General features: G+C 35.4%; 3 protein-coding genes across 4 annotated transcripts in view; 2 read left to right on the forward strand and 1 right to left on the reverse strand.

Annotated features, from left to right (window-relative positions):
* Nucleotides 1–326: 326 nt before the first annotated feature.
* Nucleotides 327–6,870, forward strand: LOC114938385 (leukocyte receptor cluster member 8 homolog). Of its 2 annotated transcripts, XM_029312349.2 has the most exons (7): nucleotides 327–475; nucleotides 641–779; nucleotides 1,285–1,757; nucleotides 2,234–3,462; nucleotides 3,681–4,014; nucleotides 4,135–4,342; nucleotides 5,119–6,870. In XM_029312349.2, the coding sequence occupies exons 1-7, from the start codon at nucleotides 364–366 to the stop codon at nucleotides 5,279–5,281; spliced, it is 2,658 nt and encodes an 885-aa protein (XP_029168182.2). In that variant the 5' UTR covers nucleotides 327–363; the 3' UTR covers nucleotides 5,282–6,870. The 2 variants fall into 2 exon arrangements, with proteins under 2 accessions (XP_029168182.2, XP_085337256.1); XM_085481130.1 differs by having other exon boundaries at nucleotides 411–779.
* Nucleotides 6,305–21,988, reverse strand: Pka-R1 (protein kinase, cAMP-dependent, regulatory subunit type 1). The gene is made up of 5 exons (XM_029312350.2): nucleotides 21,767–21,988; nucleotides 9,935–10,244; nucleotides 9,558–9,824; nucleotides 9,148–9,351; nucleotides 6,305–8,523 (listed from the first exon to the last, which is right to left on the reverse strand). Exons 1-5 carry the CDS (start codon nucleotides 21,929–21,931, stop codon nucleotides 8,351–8,353), a joined length of 1,119 nt encoding a protein of 372 aa, XP_029168183.2. The 5' UTR covers nucleotides 21,932–21,988; the 3' UTR covers nucleotides 6,305–8,350.
* Patronin (calmodulin-regulated spectrin-associated protein patronin) overlaps nucleotides 21,711–22,003 on the forward strand; it is an 81,960-nt gene continuing 81,667 nt past the window's right edge. Inside the window, exon 1 of the mRNA XM_085481128.1 lies at nucleotides 21,711–21,974. The gene's annotated coding sequence lies outside the window, so the exon portion shown is untranslated. The remainder of the gene's footprint in view (nucleotides 21,975–22,003) is intronic.

The raw sequence follows: 22,003 nt of genomic DNA on the forward strand, positions 1-22,003 counted from the left end.
ATTTGACTGATGTAAAAAACATCGAATATCATATCAAAACAACCATATCACGGAATTGAACCGTGCTTTTTACCGAGTTTCACGACGTAGTTCACGTCTACTTTCTCTGGGGGCGCATTAGTGCACGCGTCTCTCAGGTTTCTCTCTGCCAGCACCGAGTTTACTATCTAGTAAATTTACGGCGCGAGTTCTGATTGGCTTCTGTCAAGTGTGAATCCGCCCTTAGAATAAAATTAAATATGAAACACACACGAGGAGCCGCCATCTTTGGGTCATAAACGCATAACAATCTACCAGTCTAGGCACGCTATAGTTCACGATTACCGGCCATTTTGAATCATTCATTGTCGCATTTTGGTCTACATGACATGGATGTCGCGCGTCGTCGAACGCGATAGATCGAAGAAAGATAACGTGCGAAGCTACGTCGAGTTAGAGGGAAAGGCTAGAGAAAGTCGACGAATTTCATTGAGAAGTGAATAATATTCATCTCGTTTCTTTTCCTCTTCTCCTTATTATTTTTTTTTTTTCGGAGACCCGTTCGCGGATAATTCGACGCGTCGCGAATTTGGGGGGTCGAGAGGGAGAGAGACGGCCATTTCTAAGCGATTTTGATCTTTTTTCTTCCACGATATGTCAGAGGGCGAGGCGTTGTCGCAGAAGAAGCAGCAACAATCGTTTCACCAGCAGCAGCATCATATCGGAGCAGGCCCGATGGCGAACATGGCATGGCAGTATCCGCCGAATAATATGCACAACATGTTTCCTCCGTATCCGGGGTGAGTGATTGATTCAGATGCCCGAGAGAGCGTCGTGGACAGGATTTAGCCATCGAAGTCGGCCATATTTCGAAATCGCTCGCTCGTACGCATCAAATGTATCAAGCCTTATTTTCACATTTTGTTTTCGATTCCGAACGTTTTTCTATGTTGAGAATATTTATTTATAACACGAGATCCCTCGAAGATGTATCTAGACGTACAAGAATATATTTATGTCGAGCATGAAGGTCACGTATATGTCATACTGCAAAGTCTAATTTTCGACTCCGAAATCAGATTTTAGAAAATAAATAATATATAGCCCTGTTGTAATATATATAATCTTCTAATATAATACAACAATATAAATTGACACAAAAAAAAGATGTGTGTCTCGTAACTTGAGATGAATCATCCTCTACATACTTTGATTGTGAATGACCTCATTCTTGTCATCAACTATTGACATTATTTTTGATAATTTTGAGAATCTTGTATTTAAATATAATTAATCTCTTTGCAGGCAAATATACAATCCAGGGTATCAAGGCGTGCAGCATCAAGGACAGATGTTCAATTATTATCATACCATGATGCCAGGATATGGTCAGACTTTTAATCCACAGCAGCAACAGCAGCAGCAGCATCACCATCAGCAACAGCAGCAGCAACACCAGCAGCAACAGCAGCAGCATCAACAACAGCAGCAGCAGCAGCATCAACAACAGCAGCAGCAGCAGCAACATCAGCAGCAACAGCAACAACAGCAGGGGAATAATCAGACGAAGCAGCAGATACACCAACAACCTCCTATACCCGGTACTCCCATGGCTTTAGATGATGATTCTGATCTTCCTCCGTTGCCACCAGGTCCACCACCAGCAGTTCAACCAACTCAGCAGCATAACAATCATATACAACAACAATCGATGGCTTATCCATCAGGATTGATGTATTCATTTCCCTATAATTGGAATGGAATGCACAATGACACTCGTTAGTATCATTCTTATCTTTTTGATAATAATCAGAGATGGGCAAAAGAGTTAACATTGTATTTATATGCATAACAAGAAATCGATTATATTATTTAATAATATAATTAATATTCAAATTTGTATTGTTCTAGTTTAACATAATAATATAAATTATTTTGATTATACAGATAATAATGTATAATATAAAAAAATATATATATACATATATATTTTAAATTGTATATAGGATTGTCAAAAGAAAATAATTTTCAAAAAAAAAAGAAAAATATTTGTATATCGACAGAGCAAAACAAATAAGGTGACCAATGGAAGAATGACTTTCAGACCTTGTCATACAACATGACTCATCAACGTTCACTATTGCCATCGGAAAACAGTTTAGAAAATTTGTTGACAAACTATATTTGTCCCATCTCTGTAACAGATCTCTTTAAATATATACAGCTGTGCATTATATATATAAATGTGTTGCAGAATACACAAGCGGGCAAATTCGTTTTAACTTGCCAAACAAGAAAACAGGTCTCGGATACACGCCATCCGGCAATAGTGGCGCGGCGAAGAAAAAACGTAAGCGGAACAAAAATTTAGCAGCTCAATTCAACAATAGCTTTCAGGGGAACGCATCGACGAACAATCCTAATTTCATGTCGAACGGACCTAATGCAAAGCCAACGGAACTGCCACCGCTGCCTCCGGCGCAATGCGAAGTGGCGGCTCCTCCGCCGCCCAGTGAAGAGCCACCACCCGGTCCTGTTGCACCTCCAGTTACGACGACGGCTAGTAACGCGATTTCCAGCGCCGGCGCTGCTACTTCCATCGCGGTCAATTCTAGTCCGGTTGGAGATTGGCCCGACAGTCTGAAGAATTACGTGAACCGATGCTACGAGAAATGTAAGACGGCGGTCGACAAGGATCAGGTTGAAATTATATTGAAGGGAAAGATCACACGCGCCGCGAACGATGGCTCGCTTTGGGTAAAGGACTGGGATAAGGAGCCTCTGCCCAGCATCCACAGCGAACGCATGACTATGACGATCAAACCTCAGAAGCCGGCGTTAAAGCTGGCGAATCCTCTGGCGAGCCCACTGGTCAATGGTCAACAGGGAGGCCTGCGCAAGACCGGGCTTTCCAGCTCGCTCGGGGCTCGGCTCGGCGCGCGTCTCTCTGTGACACACAGCAGGCGGTCGAGGACTAGGTCGAAGTCGAGATCTAGATCGAGGTCAAGATCAAGATCTAAGTCAAGGTCGCGGTCCCATTCGCGTTCGCGGTCGCGCTCGAGATCGAGGTCAAGGTCGACGCGTTCGCGCACACGTAGTCCGCCGTCACGCAGATACAACAGGCGTAGCACGTCGTCGTCGTCGAATATTAGCGATCGGGAGCACGATTACAAGGCGCTTAAAACGAAAAAGTCCGCGCGCAGCAACAACAAAGCGAATCATGGCAATAAGAAGACCAAGAAGACTAAGCAGGCTAAGTCACATTTCTATTCCGAATTTGGTTTAGCTACAGGCAATGTGGACGAGTTGGGTACCAAGGAGAAGCTACAGCAGCGTGCTGCCAGATTCAGTGATGGCATTTCCAGGACGGTGGTCAGCAGCAGTGTTATCAGAGACGATCCAAATACGGACTTTGACTTTACCGGACTCCATATTGTTGGCACATGCAAGGATCTAGAAAAGCCCTACTTGCGTCTCACATCGGTATGGATATTTTTCATTATTTTTTTTTTTTATTTTTATAATGAATGGGACATCTAAACAACATTTAAATTTTTTAAAGTAATTGTTATATAAAATTCAGCATAAAAAAAGATTAAGAGCCATACCCAACTATTATTATCTCTTTAAACTCTATACTTATTTTAAAATATTAATTTTTTTTTAGGACCATTCTTAGCAAAATTATAATATTATTACAGGCTCCTGCTCCGTCTGCAGTTCGACCGGTAAGTGTACTTCAAAATTCTTTGGCCCATGTCAAGAAACGTTGGCTAGCTGAGCAGGACTACAGATACGCTTGCGACCAATTGAAATCCATCCGACAAGATCTTACCGTGCAAGGTATCAGGGACTCGTTTACAGTTCATGTATACGAAACTCACGCCCGTGTAGCTTTAGAACGTGGCGACCACGAAGAATTTAATCAGTGTCAGACGCAACTAAAAATGCTGTATCAGGATCTCGGTGGGGAAAACCGATGCGAATTTATCGCTTATCGGATATTGTATTACATCTTTACGAAGAATACTCAAGGTTAATAACGAAATTAATAATATATTAAATTTCAGTACCTTCTAAAGTTAAATCTCACGCGGTATATTACATATTCAACTTTTTGTTTTAATAATATTACGGTAATATTTTTTATTATAGATTTAACGACAATTTTAGCATCTCTTTCGACAGAGGATAAAAATGACGAGTGTATAAAACATGCTTTGAAAATACGCTCGGCATGGTGGTTGGGTAATTTTCATGCTTTCTTCAAGCTATATAGAACGGCACCTCGAATGTCGGCCTTTCTGATGGATTGGTTTGTCGCGAGAGAACGAAAGAAAGCATTGAAATATATGATAAAGTCGTACGTATTACACATTTATTATTACAATTTTCTTAATATGTCTAAATGTAACTATTATTTCTATGAAATTGTCTTTTATTAGGAATTATTTTACTCTTTTAATTTATCAAAATAATTCAAATTTTAATTATTGAATTTTTAATTGTATCATCAATTTTTTTATTATTTATTTTATTTATTTTTTATAAACTGCAAGACTTTTTAAATATTTTTCATGGAATAACAGAATAATATTTTAATTCTATTCGTATAACAAAAAATTAGAAGAATGTAATGATAATATACGATTTTAGCATTTTTATCAAATAATTTTGTAAAAAATTTACTATTTTTTAAACGATTTTCAGGATAAAAACTTGGTTTTTTATAGACATTTTTGAAAAATGTAGTTTGCTTTTTTTCTGGCAAATGCAAATATTGCATTGTTTTGGTATTTTTGCATTTGCTTTCTAAAAAAAAAGAATTTTTTTTATTTTATTATAACTTTATCAAAAGTATATATAATTGAAAAAGTATATCGAAGTTCAATCGATATACTATTAATGTTTTTAAATTAATGTTGATTTCTCTTTAAATGTTTCATTAAATGCAATTTCAGTGCCACGCTTTGACCGATGATACCTATCGAGAAATATGAATTATAATTGCAGATTTCTGTTACAGGACGCCGTAGCCCAAAGTTAATAATTGCATATTTAATTGTGTTCTATGTATTCATTGCTACAGCCACATCTACATCTGCATTCTCTAACGTTTGCATTTCTTCTGCTGTTTAGCTACCGGCAAAATTTGGCGGTTCATTTCGTCGTAGCGGAATTGGCCTTTGAGTCTTTGGACAAGTTTTATGAGTTTGTCAATGAGTTCGGCTTGGTTTACGCTGATCTCGTTCGACAGCAAATCGACTGCAAGGCAAGCAGTGGTAGTCTAGGTGGTTGGTAGAAGCGAAACTTTCCTACCTTTATCTCTCATGGCGGAAGATAACTTAGTAAAACGCGCGAAAGAAAAGGGCCACACACTTAATATACATACACACACATATATACACACCCATATACACGTGTGCGTCGCATTATGTGTATATGCATATGTTTCGGACATGCATTTGTATATGACGCATATGCATATACATATATATATATATATATATATATATCTTCCATTTTGCTGATATACTCGTGTCTCGAGTTATAAATTTTCCTCCTGGAAGCCCTACGTGTGCTGGCTCTATCTTTCGCACAAACTAAACTCTTCAAAAAAGTCATCGTTCCACATCGCAATTTCATTATCGTCGGGCACAAAATCGCGCAAAAGCTTGGAACTTCGACTACAGCTCCGACTGTGAACATTTGTACATATGTTATACGCTCCTTCGTTCGCGGTTTTTCCTTCTACACGTACGTGTACATAATCACAAGAGGATATATATAGATAAATATGTGGATCGCTTTATGCCGGGGACTCGTGGAAATTGTACAAAATCCGGATGGATCGCACGTTCCCATTCAATCCGGCGCCATCTCACTGAAAAAAAGAGTAAACGTAGAGAAAAAAAACCACCTCTTTATAATCGCAAATGAAAGAAAGAAAGAAAAAGGCCATTTTCGTCTCGTTTGTTCTCGACTTGGAACGATTCGTTGGTAGGAAACACGAATCGCTCTCTCCTTTCCAATCGTTAACTGTGAACACAGTGTTCGCGATCGATTTTCCAAGTATTCCTTTAAGTATTATCGTACGAAACAAAAGCCATAGCTGAGCCCCGAGGCAAACCGAAGTCCCGCAAAGCGCCAAGCATCCTCTTTGAAGAGAAGAGAGCTTTGAAGAGAAGGCGACTGTATGGATTCCGTTTCACACAAATCCTGGAACGAGAAGACCCTCTGTTCGTGCCACTTGTGTTAACGCGAGAGACGTTCTTTTCGGTCAATGATGAAGCATTCCTGAAGTGCCGATTTTTTTTTAACAAGATCAAAGGAAGAAGAGGACATCGAAGATGGAGAGGAAGAGGAGAAGGGAAGAAAAAAAAACGGCAGGATCGTTAAAGCTTTTCCGCGGGCTCAATTCTTCGAAAGACGAATTAATTACTTGTGCATGTCAGTAAATCGGGAGAGAAGACGACGCGTTAGGGGGGATGGAGATAGAAGATGGAAAACCTGGGGGAAGAGCATCGTTCCTGATGCAGACGCCTCATGTGATAAGCGGCATTCGGTTGATTCTCCAAACTAGAGTGTGGGTAGTAATTTTGTAATTAATTTCTCATTTGCGTAATTCATTTTAAACTAGTGTCCATGTGTCGCGCGCGAGACGATGACGGACTCCTTTCCACGTTAGAATCATCTTTTTTTCCCATTGTCATTGTTGAACTCTGAACTCTGCCAAGTGATCGAGACACTCCTGTCCGTCGTTTTTGCGCGCGCGCGAGCGCATGTGCACGGAAGCTGCATTAATTATACAGATTCGGAAAGGGGATGATTTCATTGTATAATATTTACTCCGGTTATACTATGTTGTGCATAATAAATTATTTAATTTTCTGACGTTGTATATTCCTCAATTTTTTTTGTCGCGTCGTATTACTATAAACCTAGCGCACTTTTAGAGGAGACATAAATTGCGACTTGTTTTTTTTTTATTCGCTTCGCCAATAATAAATAATCTTGTTCCTCCGTGTTGCGTCAAAGCAATTGCATGCCGCGACCGACATTCACACTCTGTCGTTGCTAATTATAACCGTTGGCGGTCAATAAAAAATTTAAATGTTAAATAATTTAACAATTTACACGTGAAAAGAGAAAGAGAGACAACATAGAACATTTAAAGTGTATATAAAACAGTAAACGAGAAAACATTTTTTTTTTCAATTTCTTATCTTCTAACCATTAGATAATATTTAAGGCTCCTCACTATACCATTACATTACAATTGGAAGCGAACTTGATGCGCGAGAGACTCATACATATGATATATCGAAGGAATATATTCGATATTACTTGTATTCGACAGAGTGGATTTGTAAAATTGATTAAACTTTACAAAAAAATGCAGAATCGTTACTCGTGAGTGTAGATTTTTTCAAAAAGAAAGAACTCCGATGTATTTTTACCAATCCATTCTATCGATTACATGTAAAGTGGGACAATTTGTACAATTGTTCGCTTCTGACATAATAGAAATCGTAAATAGCCTTCGAATAATTTAACGTAATTTGATACATGATTTTTTTCTTTCTATTCGTATAATGAACGTAAACCGCGTTTGCATCTTTGATGCAAATTGTAGCCTCGTATTGAGAGAAGATACTTTTATCAATCACATCTTGATACATTTTATCTCAATTTTGCTCAACGACCTCTACAATACACTCAAAACGTACACAACACATTAACCGTGGATTAATTCATTAACGTCCAGTGTTCTGATGAGTTCGAGTCTGTTTCTTTTTCCCAATTCAAACAATTATATACCATTGATATCCGATAAGATTTTGATAATTTAAGGCTCCATTGTTTTTTCGCGGATGAATATCAAATGTATATCAAATTTTTCAAAGATCAAGTGTTCAACATCACAAAAAAAAAAAATGTAAAAAACGTTCCGGACGTTAAGAGATTAATAAAATTGCCTCGTGCACGTAACAATTAGGAACAGATCGCGCGGAAGAGATCGACGTCAATATGAATAATTTCGCGTGCGCGTCGGCGTCGAGTCGTCGCGAGCTACACAGTGCGTAAATAGCCTTACGGTGTAAATATATTAATAGCGTCTCTTTTCTAAATATATAACGATACCGTCTTTGTATACACATCTGATTGATAGCTGATCATATAACACATTTTTTTTTAATTCACTTAAATATTAATCAAATAAAAAAAAGTGTCAACTATTAACGGTACGGCGAAATAACGCAGCCCTCGGAGAGAAATGAGAGATTGATCGATGATCAGTAGCGCGTTGACTGCGATGATGGGATCGGAGAGGGAGGAAGGAGGCAAAGAATGCGACGGAGGATTCCGTTTACACGGAAAGGGACACGAAGCTGTTATACTGGGTGATGTTGCGTTTTAGAATGTCGGCGCACGGGCCTAAGACCCGCTCGAACCGTGCCCGATCCAGTTTCACACATTTCAACGGACCCCTGGCCACTACGGTCGCCGCTCGTGGCCTGTCCAGCAGCAACGCTATTTCACCTGTACATAAAAAAAAGTTTCCCGTCATTGAATATGTCGAATTTTGCTTTTTTTTTCTGTATAATTGTAATTATTGTAAATTTGCGCAAAATTGATTACACGGATGTATAGCTTCGCTTAATACTCGCCGCGACTATGTGTTAGATTGTGACGTCAAAGGCGAAAAAATAGAAAATTTTTGTGTACCATTTTTAGGTAAAAAGATATTTGATGAAACACAATTTTAAATGGTTTTAGCACACTTTTAAAATACTCCGAAAACATTGTTTTCCTTTGACAGAGTCAATCAACAACCGTAAAATAATTGAAACATCAGGCTTTGTCATGCGGAATGATTGCACATGTGCAAGGCTATATACGGATCAGGCCTCATCAATGTCATTTTACAGCTGTTGATTGATTATAAAGGAAAAAGGATAGTCTTCGGAATATTTTAAAAGTGTACTAAAATATTTTCTCGCCGCTGACGTCACAATCTAACATGACCGCGGCGAGTACCAAGCAGTCTTAATATTGACAGTTAATTTTGACAATTAAGTTATTAAAATGATCCTAATTATGCTAGATTTTCCATCCTATAATAAATTATCAATCATTTATCAGCTCTTCGATCTTGATTCTTACCGAAATAATCGGATGGTCCTAAACGGCCGACCTCCGCGGGTTCGTCCCCTTCCGAACGTTGCTGAAGAACCACCGCAGTTCCCTCGACGATTATATAAAAGTCTTCTCCCGGTTCACCTTGTCGAACTATCGTTTCGCCGTCATCGAATGCTACCGGCTCCAGAGCGTCGGCCACCGTGAGTCTTTCCCACTTATCCAAGGACTCTGTGTGAAGAGAAACACATAATAATTTTATTTCTTTCACAAATAAATATCTGTATTTTAAATAATTATTATATCCCTTTACAAATGTCTAAAAAAATTCTCTTTGCTTTTTGAAATGGAGAATTTCGTGTAGGCAATCCGAAAATTTTTCGCCGTAATAATTGTTAATAATTTAGGAGACGTCGATGCCGAGGATGCAAACTCACCTAAAATCGAGACCCTGGAGAGGAACTCCTCGTACATTTTCCGTTTCCTTATAGTGGAACCCATGAGAATTCTGCGGTAAGAGTCTCTGTCGATGCCCCAAAGCTTCACGTCGGTCTTCGCTCTGACGGTGGCCGCACGTGGAGTTCCATAGATTAACGCGAGCTCGCCGAAGCTACCACCCTCGCCGATCGTCGTCGCCAGTTCGCCGTTGACGAATATCTCGACCTCCCCTTGATCGATCACGTAGAAGTTATCGCCTTCGTCGCCTTGAAAAGGACACATTGCCGCTCATTCATTCATTCTGACCGCGTCAATGATAAGCGAAATAAAAGCAGGAGCATATCAGCAACATGTATATATATGTTATATATGGTACCTTGACGAATGATCGCCTCGCCGGGTAGAAAGGTCACGGGGAACATCGCGTCGAATATATCGGAACGCTCGTTCTCGTCCAGATGTGCGAACAGAACGTTCTTGGCGATTGCCTTACTCAGGGCAGCCATAGTCTTGTAGTCCTTAGGTACGACCTTCTTGACGTAACTGGTGGCGTCTTCCTCGGAGACCGGCTCCGCCGAGATTCCACCCCGTCGTCGCGGCACCTGCGGACCCTGTTGCCCCGCGGGCATGTCCTCCGTGTCCTCCGGACTCGTTGCGATCTGTTGCTTGGCATCGTGAGCTTGTTCCTGCGCGCAGAGAAGATAAGAAGAGAGATGAAGCCTCACAGCTATAAGAGTGTAAGTCTCTTTAAGTACAAAATTTAGCGGCAGATTTTTTAATTCAAAAATTATAAAGATATTAAAATTGAAAAATTATTTAAAAATATAATTGAAAAAAAAATATAAAATAAAATAATAAAAAATTATAAAAATGATATCTTTAGCGGCAGATTTTTTAATTCAAAAATTATAAAGATATATTAATTGAAAAATTATTTAAAAATATAATTGAAAAAGATATAAAATAAAATAATAAAAAATTATAAAAATGATATCTTTAGCGGCAGATTTTTGAATTGAAAAATTATAAAAATATTAATTGAAAAAATGTTTAAAAATATAATTGAAAAATATATAAAATAAAATAATAAAAAATTATAAAAATGATATCTTTAGCGGCAGATTTTTGAATTGAAAAATTATAAAAATGTTAATTGAAAAAATGTTTAAAAATATAATTAAAAAATATATAAAATAAAGTAATAAAAAATTATAAAAATGATGTAGAGTCGACGTGTGTTAGCATGTTCAAATTCATTATAATTTACGTCAATGTGTGCGTGTATGCGCACCATCATTATTATTTCTAATTTAAATTCAGTGTCATGCCACATATCATGGAAACCTTATGGAGATATTATCATATAATAGATTTAGTATAAGAGATTGCGGTCATTACATTTGGCATATATTAATCTAATTAATTCCATTCGCTCTAGTCTAATTAGCCTAAGCGGTTTCTTGGTCTCGAAACTTTAACTACTTTAAATACGAAAACAGAAGTTTCCCAATCTTAATTAAAATAGAAACTAATTAATTCACAAAACCGCGATGTACGTGTACACTCTTATGAGAATTGGTTATCGATTGGCGTGATAAATGATGTGAAAATTTATCTTGAAAGTATCGAACGTATAATAAATCAACAGCTTCGGTACCAATGCATTCGTAAAATCATTTACGCTGTACTTAAAATATTTCCATATTTTGTTTTATTTTTATTTTATTGAGTTGATTCATAAATAAATTTCGTTTTACTTAACAAACTGAATTTTTATTTAATGTAATTGTAATTGTATTTTTAATGTATTATGCATCTTTTATTTAATATATTTTCAATAAATTTTAATCGTATACATTCTTCATTATGAAACACAAGCTAATTTATTTTCTTCCTCGAAAAATTTTCGAGGTTTTGATGCAAAAAAGCTTTTTACAAAAATTTATCGATTTTATTATCATCATTAAATATTTTTCTATGTATTTTGGAGTGATGCAAACAGATGGAACTTTGATAGAAGAAGGTATTCGGAGAATAGGAAGGATAAAATAGAACTGAACACGAAAGCTCCAGAATTTTTTCCTGGGTTATTTTAGTCGTATGTGATCGAAAGTTGTGGAGCAAAATTACCTTTTTGCGATTGATGGTCGCTTTCTTTCTGTATTTTTTATATTCGCTATAGTTGCTGCACGTATACATCTGCTGATTGTTTCGTTTTAATTTAGAAGCTCAGTTTTGCAGCAGAAAAAAATTCAGTAATTACCTATACAAAGAGAATTTTCTCTTAGAATTTACCCTAAAAATTGTGGCAATTGTAGGAATTGTATTTTATATCAGTTTCTCTGATTAATATTTACCACAATAAAAAATATTAATGTGCCCAATAAAATATAAAATCTGTTCGATTAATTTTATTATGTATATACATAATAAAAATTATTATGTACATATTAATATTTTGTATTGTAATAAATATTTAATCAGAAAAATTCTTATAAAATTTTTGCAATACCATATTGTCCCACGATTACCATATGATTGTCAGGATAAATTCTAAAAGAAAATTCTCTCCGTGTAGTGGAACTTATTTATGAATCAATTCAATATATGTATAATTAATTTTTTTGCAATGTACTTAACAATGATATATATATTTTATATAAATATACAATAATTTTTTGTAAATTTTTGTAATTTAATTATAAATGTTTTTCATATATAAATATATATTAATATTTATTATTATATATGTATTTATATAAAATACATATACTATTATTACGAAAAATGACAAGAAGTTAATTGCGCAAAAGATTTGCATGCAATTGAAAATTGTCGTCGTCAATTAATCGCAAGAATCGGAGCGACGAGGTGTTAAGGTCACCGCAGATAAACGCACACTCGAGTTTCGCGGTGATGTTAACGTGGGGTGTAAATCGTTAAAAAAAGAAGCGCAAATTAATAATTCATTAGCCACGAATGCGCGGTGCCGACATTCGAGACTCTCGCGCGTGTGTATATGTTTATCCCGTACAAAATTACCGTAAAATTATAAATTATATAGGTCTTTAGACATCATGTACATATATACCGTTTTATACGAGCGATGCACATCACCGGGGGTGAAAGGGGTGCGAGCGAATAATGCCATAGGTCAGTTGTGTCGTTTTCACGCACGAACGCGTCATCATCTCTCTTTCTCTCTCTCTCTTTGTGACGACGATGTCGTGCGTCGTCGTTAACAGGAATATTCAAATCAGAGTGATTCGCATTTTCCCCTTTCAATTACCCTAATGATGCATCGCTAAGGAGTAAAGGAGCTGTCGCGACCGCGCGACCTCGTCTTCGGGGTTGACGGATGACTTTCGGTCCCGAACGCGACTTTCTTACATGCATCCCCTATAATACTTTATATTGGTAATAATAATAATATAGATGAGTTATACTGAAAAAATTGACAAGACTTTATTCTACAAAGTTGAATTTTGAGGAAATTAAATATGTGTAATTTTTTTTGAATTAAATATAAATTCAGATAAGAAATATTTTTTATTTCGCGCTTGGGCTCTATTGACCGATTTAAAAAAAAAATATCATCGTATATTATTATTATAAATATAAATTATTTGAATATTAAATTAAATTCAATTATAATTATACGTAAAATCGAGCCTTTCTTGCAATCATTTTATATCTTCTTCTGCGACCTTAAGATTCAACATTCTTCATTTTTTACAAACCATATATGCTTCAACATATATATAATTTTTATATTATAATTATACTATAATATAATAAAAGTATAAATTATTTTTTTTCGATTTTTTTAATCCGTGTATTCTTTGCAAAAAAAACTTCGTTAAAGTATTATTGCTTGAAGTCGGTAATTAAGTTATATTTCTTTCCTCGAGAGAGAAGAATATCCGAACGAACTCTTCATAAATAATTACTAACATCGCTCAATTTATGAATAGGAATTATAGATACAAGAAACACGATGAATAGGAATTATAGATACAAGAAACACGATCGTAATTCGCTAATGATCGGCCAACATAATACGAACTGCAGCTTCTAATGAGTCCATAAAACTTAACGATCCGATAAATCTTCATCGCTCGTTTCCGCCTGCAAAGAGATGCGTCTGTTACGTATATTAAAAATAGAAGACCGGAATTTAATTTATCAAAATTATCCAAGGGATGAATATAGAACGAATTACCCTCTCTTGTCCAATTATTACAACTCATTTGCATTACATCTAATGAAATTTTAAACAATATATAAATCGATACAGAATCTCTCTCTCTCTCTCTCTCACTCTCTTTGCAACTTTATATGTCAAATTGTTAATATGTGTCAATTGTTAACATAATTGTAAATTAAAAAGAAATATTATGTTATGTCGATTGTAAATTCAACTTATAATTATAAATATAAAAAAATTATACATACATAAAACAATTTGATAAATAAAAAAATTATTAATTGTATATATAAATTAAATCGATTTCTCTCCTTATTATCTTCAAGACACCAACATTGTGGCTTATTATTATTATTATTATTACAGATTACGTATAATATATGCATCCGTAATTTAATAAAGGCGTATTATGTGATATATACATATAATAAAACTAAAGTTTAGAATCGTGGATCGCGAGCTTATTAAATCTGTCAGTTTAGTACGCATACCTGGCGCGAGCTTTCGGTTCGTACACGAAAATAGAACACGAATTCCAATTTTGCAGACATAATTCTGCAAACGTATGTGTATTTCGTGTGCTAAACGAGGTATCAAATTATACAACTGGAATCTTGTTTCCAAACTATCCCGAATTATCGGATGTCGAAAATGGACTTTAGAATATCAAACGATCGAACATAGACGTATATATAATATGTATATATATATATATATATATATATATATGCATGTGAGTGCACATAACTGTAAATAACTGTTGTAGCTCTATATGCGACTCAATTATATATATAACGCGTCGTACATTAAATTCCAACTGAAACTCGACGGAATCAACAAAGACGTATGCTCTTATACAATCTCTCCAGTCAATGATGATATATAGTTGCACTCTCGCAAGTGTGTTACACGTACACGTACTCATACATCCTTGAACACACTCGTGACACAAAGAGAGAATCTTGTTCTCCTTCTCGTTCTCTCGGCGCAAGTGTTTTTCAGTCTTGGATCGTTTTCGCTCGCAGAACACGTTATACATGGAGTCGAAAGTGCATCAAAATGCGCTCGTAAAATGCATTCTGAATATCAAACGGAAATATAAAAATAGAAAAAATTCTCGAAAATCGATCAAATTTGGAGTATAAAATACAAATTCGATTTATACATTATTCTTCGATATACTGAATTGAGAAAATATAATTCCTAAATTATACGCGTGACTAGAATGTCGAGCGTGTTTCTCGTATCGATTTTCTTTTCTCTTAAAAGTGTTCTGCAATTTTTGCCTCTTTCCCTTTATTTCCAGTTCTCTATTTCAAGACAAACGTGAAAAGATTGCGTAAAAAGCACATATATTTTTATTCTTCTCTCGTTCTCAAAAAAGGCTAACTGCTATAAACAGCGCAGTAAAAGACCGTAGATGACGTTTACGAAGTTCAACGATTATCAAACGAGTTTATTGAAAAAATATAAAGTTGCGCTTTATATGAAACTTTTTGGACACAAAAAACGTTAAGTTATTTCTATATGGAATTTTCACGTCAAGAATTGAAAAGATGAAAAGTAAGAAAGTTTACCAACAATCGTAGAATCTTCTCAAATTGAAAAAGTGTGATCTTTCGAAATATTATATTCCGTAAAAATTTCACAAACTCAACACTTGCGAGAATATTTTCTTCTTTCATTTCACACATCAAAATCACGATTTTTTATGGAAATGATAATATTGTTTTTTTTTTCAAGACAGAATAAGAGTGCATTTTTTAAAGACAGCTATTAAAAAATCTTGGAAAACTTTACTTCAGCAAAATTTTTACTTGTATAGGAATTTTTTTATTTTATACTAAAATCAAGATTTTTATTTTGTGGACAAGATGATAATAGTGTAATTTCTTTTCGAGATAAAACGAAATGAAATTCCATTGTCGAAGTTAAAAGAGGGTTTTAAGAGAATTGTCAAGAGAACCTGGAAAGTTTCACTTCAGCAAAATTTTCACTCGTGTGAGAATTTTTTATTTCACACATTAAAATTATTTTTTATGGAAAAAAATGATAAGTAATAATTTTTGTAAAGAAAAACCTGAAAATAAGATGCATTATTGATGAGAGATTTTTAAGAGAACTTGGAAAACTTCACTTCAACAAAACTTTCACCTGTGAAAAAATATTTATTATTTCACACATTAAAATCACGATTTTTTGGTAAGAAAAAGGTGAAAATAATATAATTTTTGGAGACGAAATGGAACGAAATCGCATTGTCGATGTGAAGGGAGTTTTAATCGAGCTATCAAGTGAACTTGGAAGACTTCGCCGACAATCAACATGATCCATCGTCCACGGGATCAATAAAATCATACGCGCGCGTAACTCGAGCGATTATGGCCGCTGGATCTCTCTCTCTTTCTCTCGCATACCTCAGTTCATTATTATTCCTCTTCCTTTATCCTCTGCACTCTTCTTGGTCTTTTTTTTCTCGTGCTCCGCTTGCCGAAAATGCGCTGACAACACTCGGGAAGCGTCTTTCGCGCGAAAGGTCTCCTCGCGGACGCAAAAGTCGTCGTCGCACTCGCGATCTCGCGTTGTCCTCCTCGGCCTCCAGCTCCGCGATCTTATAAGGCCTCGGACGGAATCCAATTAGAGGTCGGAGGCGATCTAGCACGCGCGCGCGACTCCGACGTCGGTACGCTTACTGCTGCTCCAGCTGTTTCGCTCGCCCGTACTCGGCGCCAGTCCGCGAGGATGGGACGGATGGTGTCGCCGAGATGCTGCGATGTCTCGTGCCTGATGGTCGGTAAGTAAGGTCCTCCTCTCTTTCCTCTTTTACAATCGATCCTCCGCGCGGTTTCGACTTCCCGGCAGCTTTCCAAGACCTCGTAAACTTGGGATTTTAATGTAATACAAACTGTTTCACACAATTTTATTATATCGCTGCTTCCGGGTTTACACACAGCTGCAGCTAACGAGATTTTCTTCATTCTTCAGTTATAAGAGATGTACTATATACGTATTTATTCAAACAAAATGTGATTATTCAAGCAAGAAACTTTGTGTATTTAAGATTTAAATATATAATTATATATGAACTTTTGCTCAAGTATTTCTTCAATGCTTTATCTTTTATTGCATGTTGCATTGCTAATATAATTCGTATAAATTGATATTTACTTAGTAATTTCATATTTATTTATTCATTTATTCACTCATTAATATAATTTGTATTATAGAATTTTGTTAGAACCTAGATTCTTTATTTAATTAAGAATTGTATAAAATATGTGATTGAGAAAAAAATTGCATACCATATATACATATACACGGAGAGAATTTACCCTGAAAATGATGATAATCGTGAAACAATATGGTATTGGAAGAATTTTATGAGTTTCTCTGATTAAATATTTACCACAATAAAAGTAATAATATAGCAAATTATGTACATAATAAAATCATTAATCAAACATATTTTATATCTGTGGCAGATATTAATATTTTTTATTGTGGTAAATATTAATCAGAGAAATTTGTGTAAATTACTCCAATCATATTGTTCCACAATTATCATGATTTTCAGTGTAAATTACAAAAGAAAATTCTCTCTGTGTATAATCAGATATACATGCATTTTTTCCATAATATTTCTTTTATAAATTTTTACCAACTTTATAATTCACGGTTAATAATTTCATTAATAGTAATAATTAATATTTACTTATTAATATAATTCATCTTTTATAGAGAGAATTTGATTAGAATTTTGTTTATCTCCTCATTTTTTATTTGCGGCAACTTTATTCTTATCAACTAGCGAAACGTCAATTTATATTCCTTATCCCGGAGTCATCGCGAAAAACGACCAGACATATAATATCACGCGTCTAGTAATATTATCATAATTTCAGAAGCACCACCCACCGTTCCTGGCGACGACGTCAAGAAGAAAACTGGCGTCAAAACGCGGAAAGGGTGAAGGAAGAATGGCGACGACTATAAACTCACTTGGTCTTCCATACATTTTTGTGGCCTGCTGCGCTTTTAACGCACATCATTCTTGTGTGATCTATTTCTTTCTCTCTCTCTTTTTTTCTCAGCTATAAGGTTGCTCCTCCGTTATATTTCGAGCGTATTCTATGTTTAGATCAGATGCCCTTATATTGCGCTCTCTCTCTCTCTCTTCTTTTGCATACATACTTCTCATCCCTTCTCAACATCTTGCTGCTTCTTTTTTTTTCTTAGTAAGATGTCTCTTCCTGAATGTAAAGAATTTTTATTGCTTGTTCAGTTATTAACTTCAATAATATTCTTTATCTTTTACCAATTTTATTAATATGTTAATAATATTAATTTTATTCATTTATTCATGAAATAATTCATATCATAGAATTTTTGTTAGAAAGAACCATCCTTATGCGTTATAATCTTTTATATATAATATATAGGAATGTAGAGATTTTATTTGCAAGAAATTTTTATGAAATTAAAATCTTTTTTTTTACTGAAACAATTTTCTAATTACGAATAATTGAAAAAGTACGACTTTTCCGGACAGCAAGAAATCCGATTCTTCAATTAATTTTATTTAATTCTACTAAAAGGCATTTCGAGATTGGTTTTTACATTATTTATTTCTGTTATGTCGAAAGTCATTTGTGCGCTCCTGCTATATTCTTTTTACGTCTCTCATCTTTTCTATTTCGCTCCCATACGTCAAATTTATGTGCTCCTCGGTGCCTTTTTTCGACCAACTCTCTCGCGATTATTTTATTCTCTTCGTCCACAGACGTCGTACGCTTCTTCGCTGTTTGTATGCCGGAGGGATTTCTATTCCGGAATAAATTTCACTCTTTTTTTCATCTTCTCTGTCTAATGCGTCCTATCCCTCTTTCTCCCACGCGCAATATATTTGTCGCATATTACTGCATAAGCACGGAAGGCAAACATGCGACGACGAAGATCCGCGTATCTTCGCCTTCCGTTTGACAGCTGCATTGACGTTGCACCGCACCAGTGGCTGCGGTACTGTCACATTGACACTGATTGACACATGCGATAACGGAGACATTCGATCGAATATATATCCTATGACCTTATAAATCCGATATTATAGGAATAGAGACGTGTCTTAAGATTTCCAGCTAAATATTTGAACGAGAGAAAAAGAGAGAGATAAAGTGCCCAGGTATTTTATTTTTCTGGGAGAAATTACACGTATCATTTTTCTTAAAGCTTACTAATACATTTTAATTTCTTATGAATTGCGAGAGAGAGATAAATAAAGATATATTATATGTCGTCTTGGTGAAAAAAAAATAAATAAATAAATATTGATATAAAATACACATAAATCATCTCGTAAGCTCGACATACTACATTATTTAATGTTCGATGAAGCTAATATTTTAAAAGAGATTTTTGAAAAAATGTGACAGCTCGTGTGACGAAACCGTTCGTTCTTTTATTGATTCTTTTCGCGCAACAACGATATTTCATGTGCTATTTTTCTTCCTGCCTCCGAAATGGCCTTCACAGCCTACGCACAGTCATGTGCGGTCTGGTAAACATAACTTCGCAAAGAGCAAATACGAAATATTACATTGTATTTGATGAATCCGTTCATATATGTTTAATAAAAATAAAATAACAATTAGATATTTACGCGAGAATAATAATGAAATTCTGAGATTTATCATTTTCATATGTTTGGATCCAAACGTATTTTTTTATATAAGAATTTCTCGCAAATTATTTTGGAGCGTGCATTCACGAATTCTCAATCTATAAATATATAAGTAAAATTTATATATATACACGGAAAGAAATTTCTCTTACAATTTACCCGAAAAATCATGGTAATTGTGGGATAATATGGTATTGGAAGAGATCTCTGGTTAATATTTACCACAATAAAAAATATTAATAAATACATAGTAAATTTTATTACGTACATATTAATATTTTTTATTGTGATAAATATTTAATCAGAAAAATTCTTATAAAAATTCTTCCAATACCATATTACAAACTCTAAGAGAAATCTGTGTAGTATATGTCTTTTATTATATATAATCTGTATGATATATAATAAAATAATATATATAAAATTCGCGTGCCGGATTCGCGCGTTTTTTACGTTCGAGTCGCGTCGACGATAGTTTTTACGTCAGCGGCTATCGCTTATTTTTGGCCCTCGTTTCTTTCGCGCGTCGATTTTGGACGAGCCTTCGGATTTTCGCGAGTATACGCGTCGCGTGGGTGGCACGAATCGCCAAGGGTAATTGCCATGTAACGTTAAATGGGAAAGGTAACGGAGTAGCAAAAGGTCTCGAGGAAACCTATACGAATCAAGAATCACGGCATGCTGAAACACACAGGTATAATTTGAGAAATGTGTTTTGCCGGGGACGTTGATTGATATAGGAACGTCCGTTCGTCTCCAACTTCCTCAAACTTTTAATTGCATCACGGATGAGTTCGATATACGTTTCGCGACAGACACGTGCATTAATTAGTCACGAATAAACAATTTTTCTCAAATATTCAGTTTATTAAAATTATATTATTTTTGTATGCATATAATTTTATGTAGTGCATAAAAAAATTATATATAATTTTAATAACGTGTACATGATTATATATCAACTCTCTGGATATATAAAATTATATAATATATAAAATTTTATATGTATATATAATTTCAATAAATAACAAATATATATAAATAATTTTATATACATAAAATTATATTAATCAAGTCTAAATTTATATGAAATGTTATATGTATGATTCTTCAAAGCCTAGAATTTCCTAATACTTTATTCACTTCATTTTTGCGAGAGTGCTGAGATAATAAACAAGTATGTTGTATCTTATTCCATTATTCGTCTAAGGATGTTTTCAGAAGCTACATTTAAATGTCAACGTTTCGCTTAGAGTTGTTTTTGTATTAAAAATGGTGTATTAAAAAATACTTTAAAAAAGAGAGAGAGAGAGAGAAAGCGAAAAATTATAAATTGAAAGTGCAATGACACAATAATTCTAACATATTCATATATATATATATATATATACCTTGATTATATAATTATATTGACATGTCAGGCACCTGTCATTTTTCACAATGATCGTATATCGATAAAACAGGCATTCTACAATTTGATAACATAATTATACGAACATTTGAAAGATGGCAGCACTTACTGCTGCACATGTAAGCTATAATATTATCGATAATCGATAAACTAATATTATTTAACATGTCAACGTTTCGCGGAACGATAAGAGAAAAATTGTTTACAGAACGTTTACATATAAATAACTCGTTCAAGAATTTCAAACTATGATTACGTTAATGATTGTCATTTATACACCGAGATAACGCGACATTATTTTCCACGTCCAACGTTTCCCAGAAATTACAATGTTTACACACGCAAGAGAGATGCAATAAAAATGACGTTTCTCCACATATTTATCGCGAATACTACATTAACTAAATTTTCACGACAAACAATCAATCGATTTAATAACGCGCAGGAGAATATAATAACATATTAAAAGTACCTTTACGACACAAACACAGCTTGTTGCTATTTTCTCACAAATGTCATTTTAGCCTCAAAAATTGCACAACAAATTGATAAAAAATTCACACCAACCCAGAGAGAGAGTCACGAGGATATCTCCCAGGAGAAGAGGTACGTACGCGTTCTCGGAGCGCCAGATGATCGGTCTGCTCCTGGTCCGCGAGTCACGTCACTGTCAACGTCATACTGTCACTGTCGTCGGAGAAGCGCTTATGTCCTCTCGTCAGGATCTTGGAAAGCAGGGCGCAGGATCGCGACGTCTCCCGGACGAGGAGACTCGCGAGAAGCTCTCTCTCTCTCTCTCTTTTTCTCGACGCGTATCTCTCTCGTTCGGAGTCAGGTTAATTCGCGACGCACGTCGACTCGACGTCTCGGCGAGGGTCTCGCCTCGGAGAAACACAATTGACGTATTACGTACCCTTTCCAGCTTCTGGAAGTATTCCCGCAGGAAGGAGATCGGGTTCTCGGGCCGGCCTACGCACAGTTGCACTATACAGTCTTTCAGGACTTGTTGGATGTTGTGTCGCTGAACGTATTCCTCGCACTCGCGTAAACTCTGCTCCTCCTCGAGATTCGCCGCCATATTGATGATGCACGCCGCGCCGTTTTATCGGCGATACCTTCACGTATGTACGTATATGTATGTGTCGTCGCC

This window comes from Nylanderia fulva, unplaced genomic scaffold (genome assembly GCF_048542155.1).
Source record: "Nylanderia fulva isolate GAGA-0341 unplaced genomic scaffold, ASM4854215v1 Scaffold17, whole genome shotgun sequence".
NCBI classification, from domain to species: Eukaryota; Metazoa; Arthropoda; class Insecta; order Hymenoptera; family Formicidae; genus Nylanderia; species Nylanderia fulva.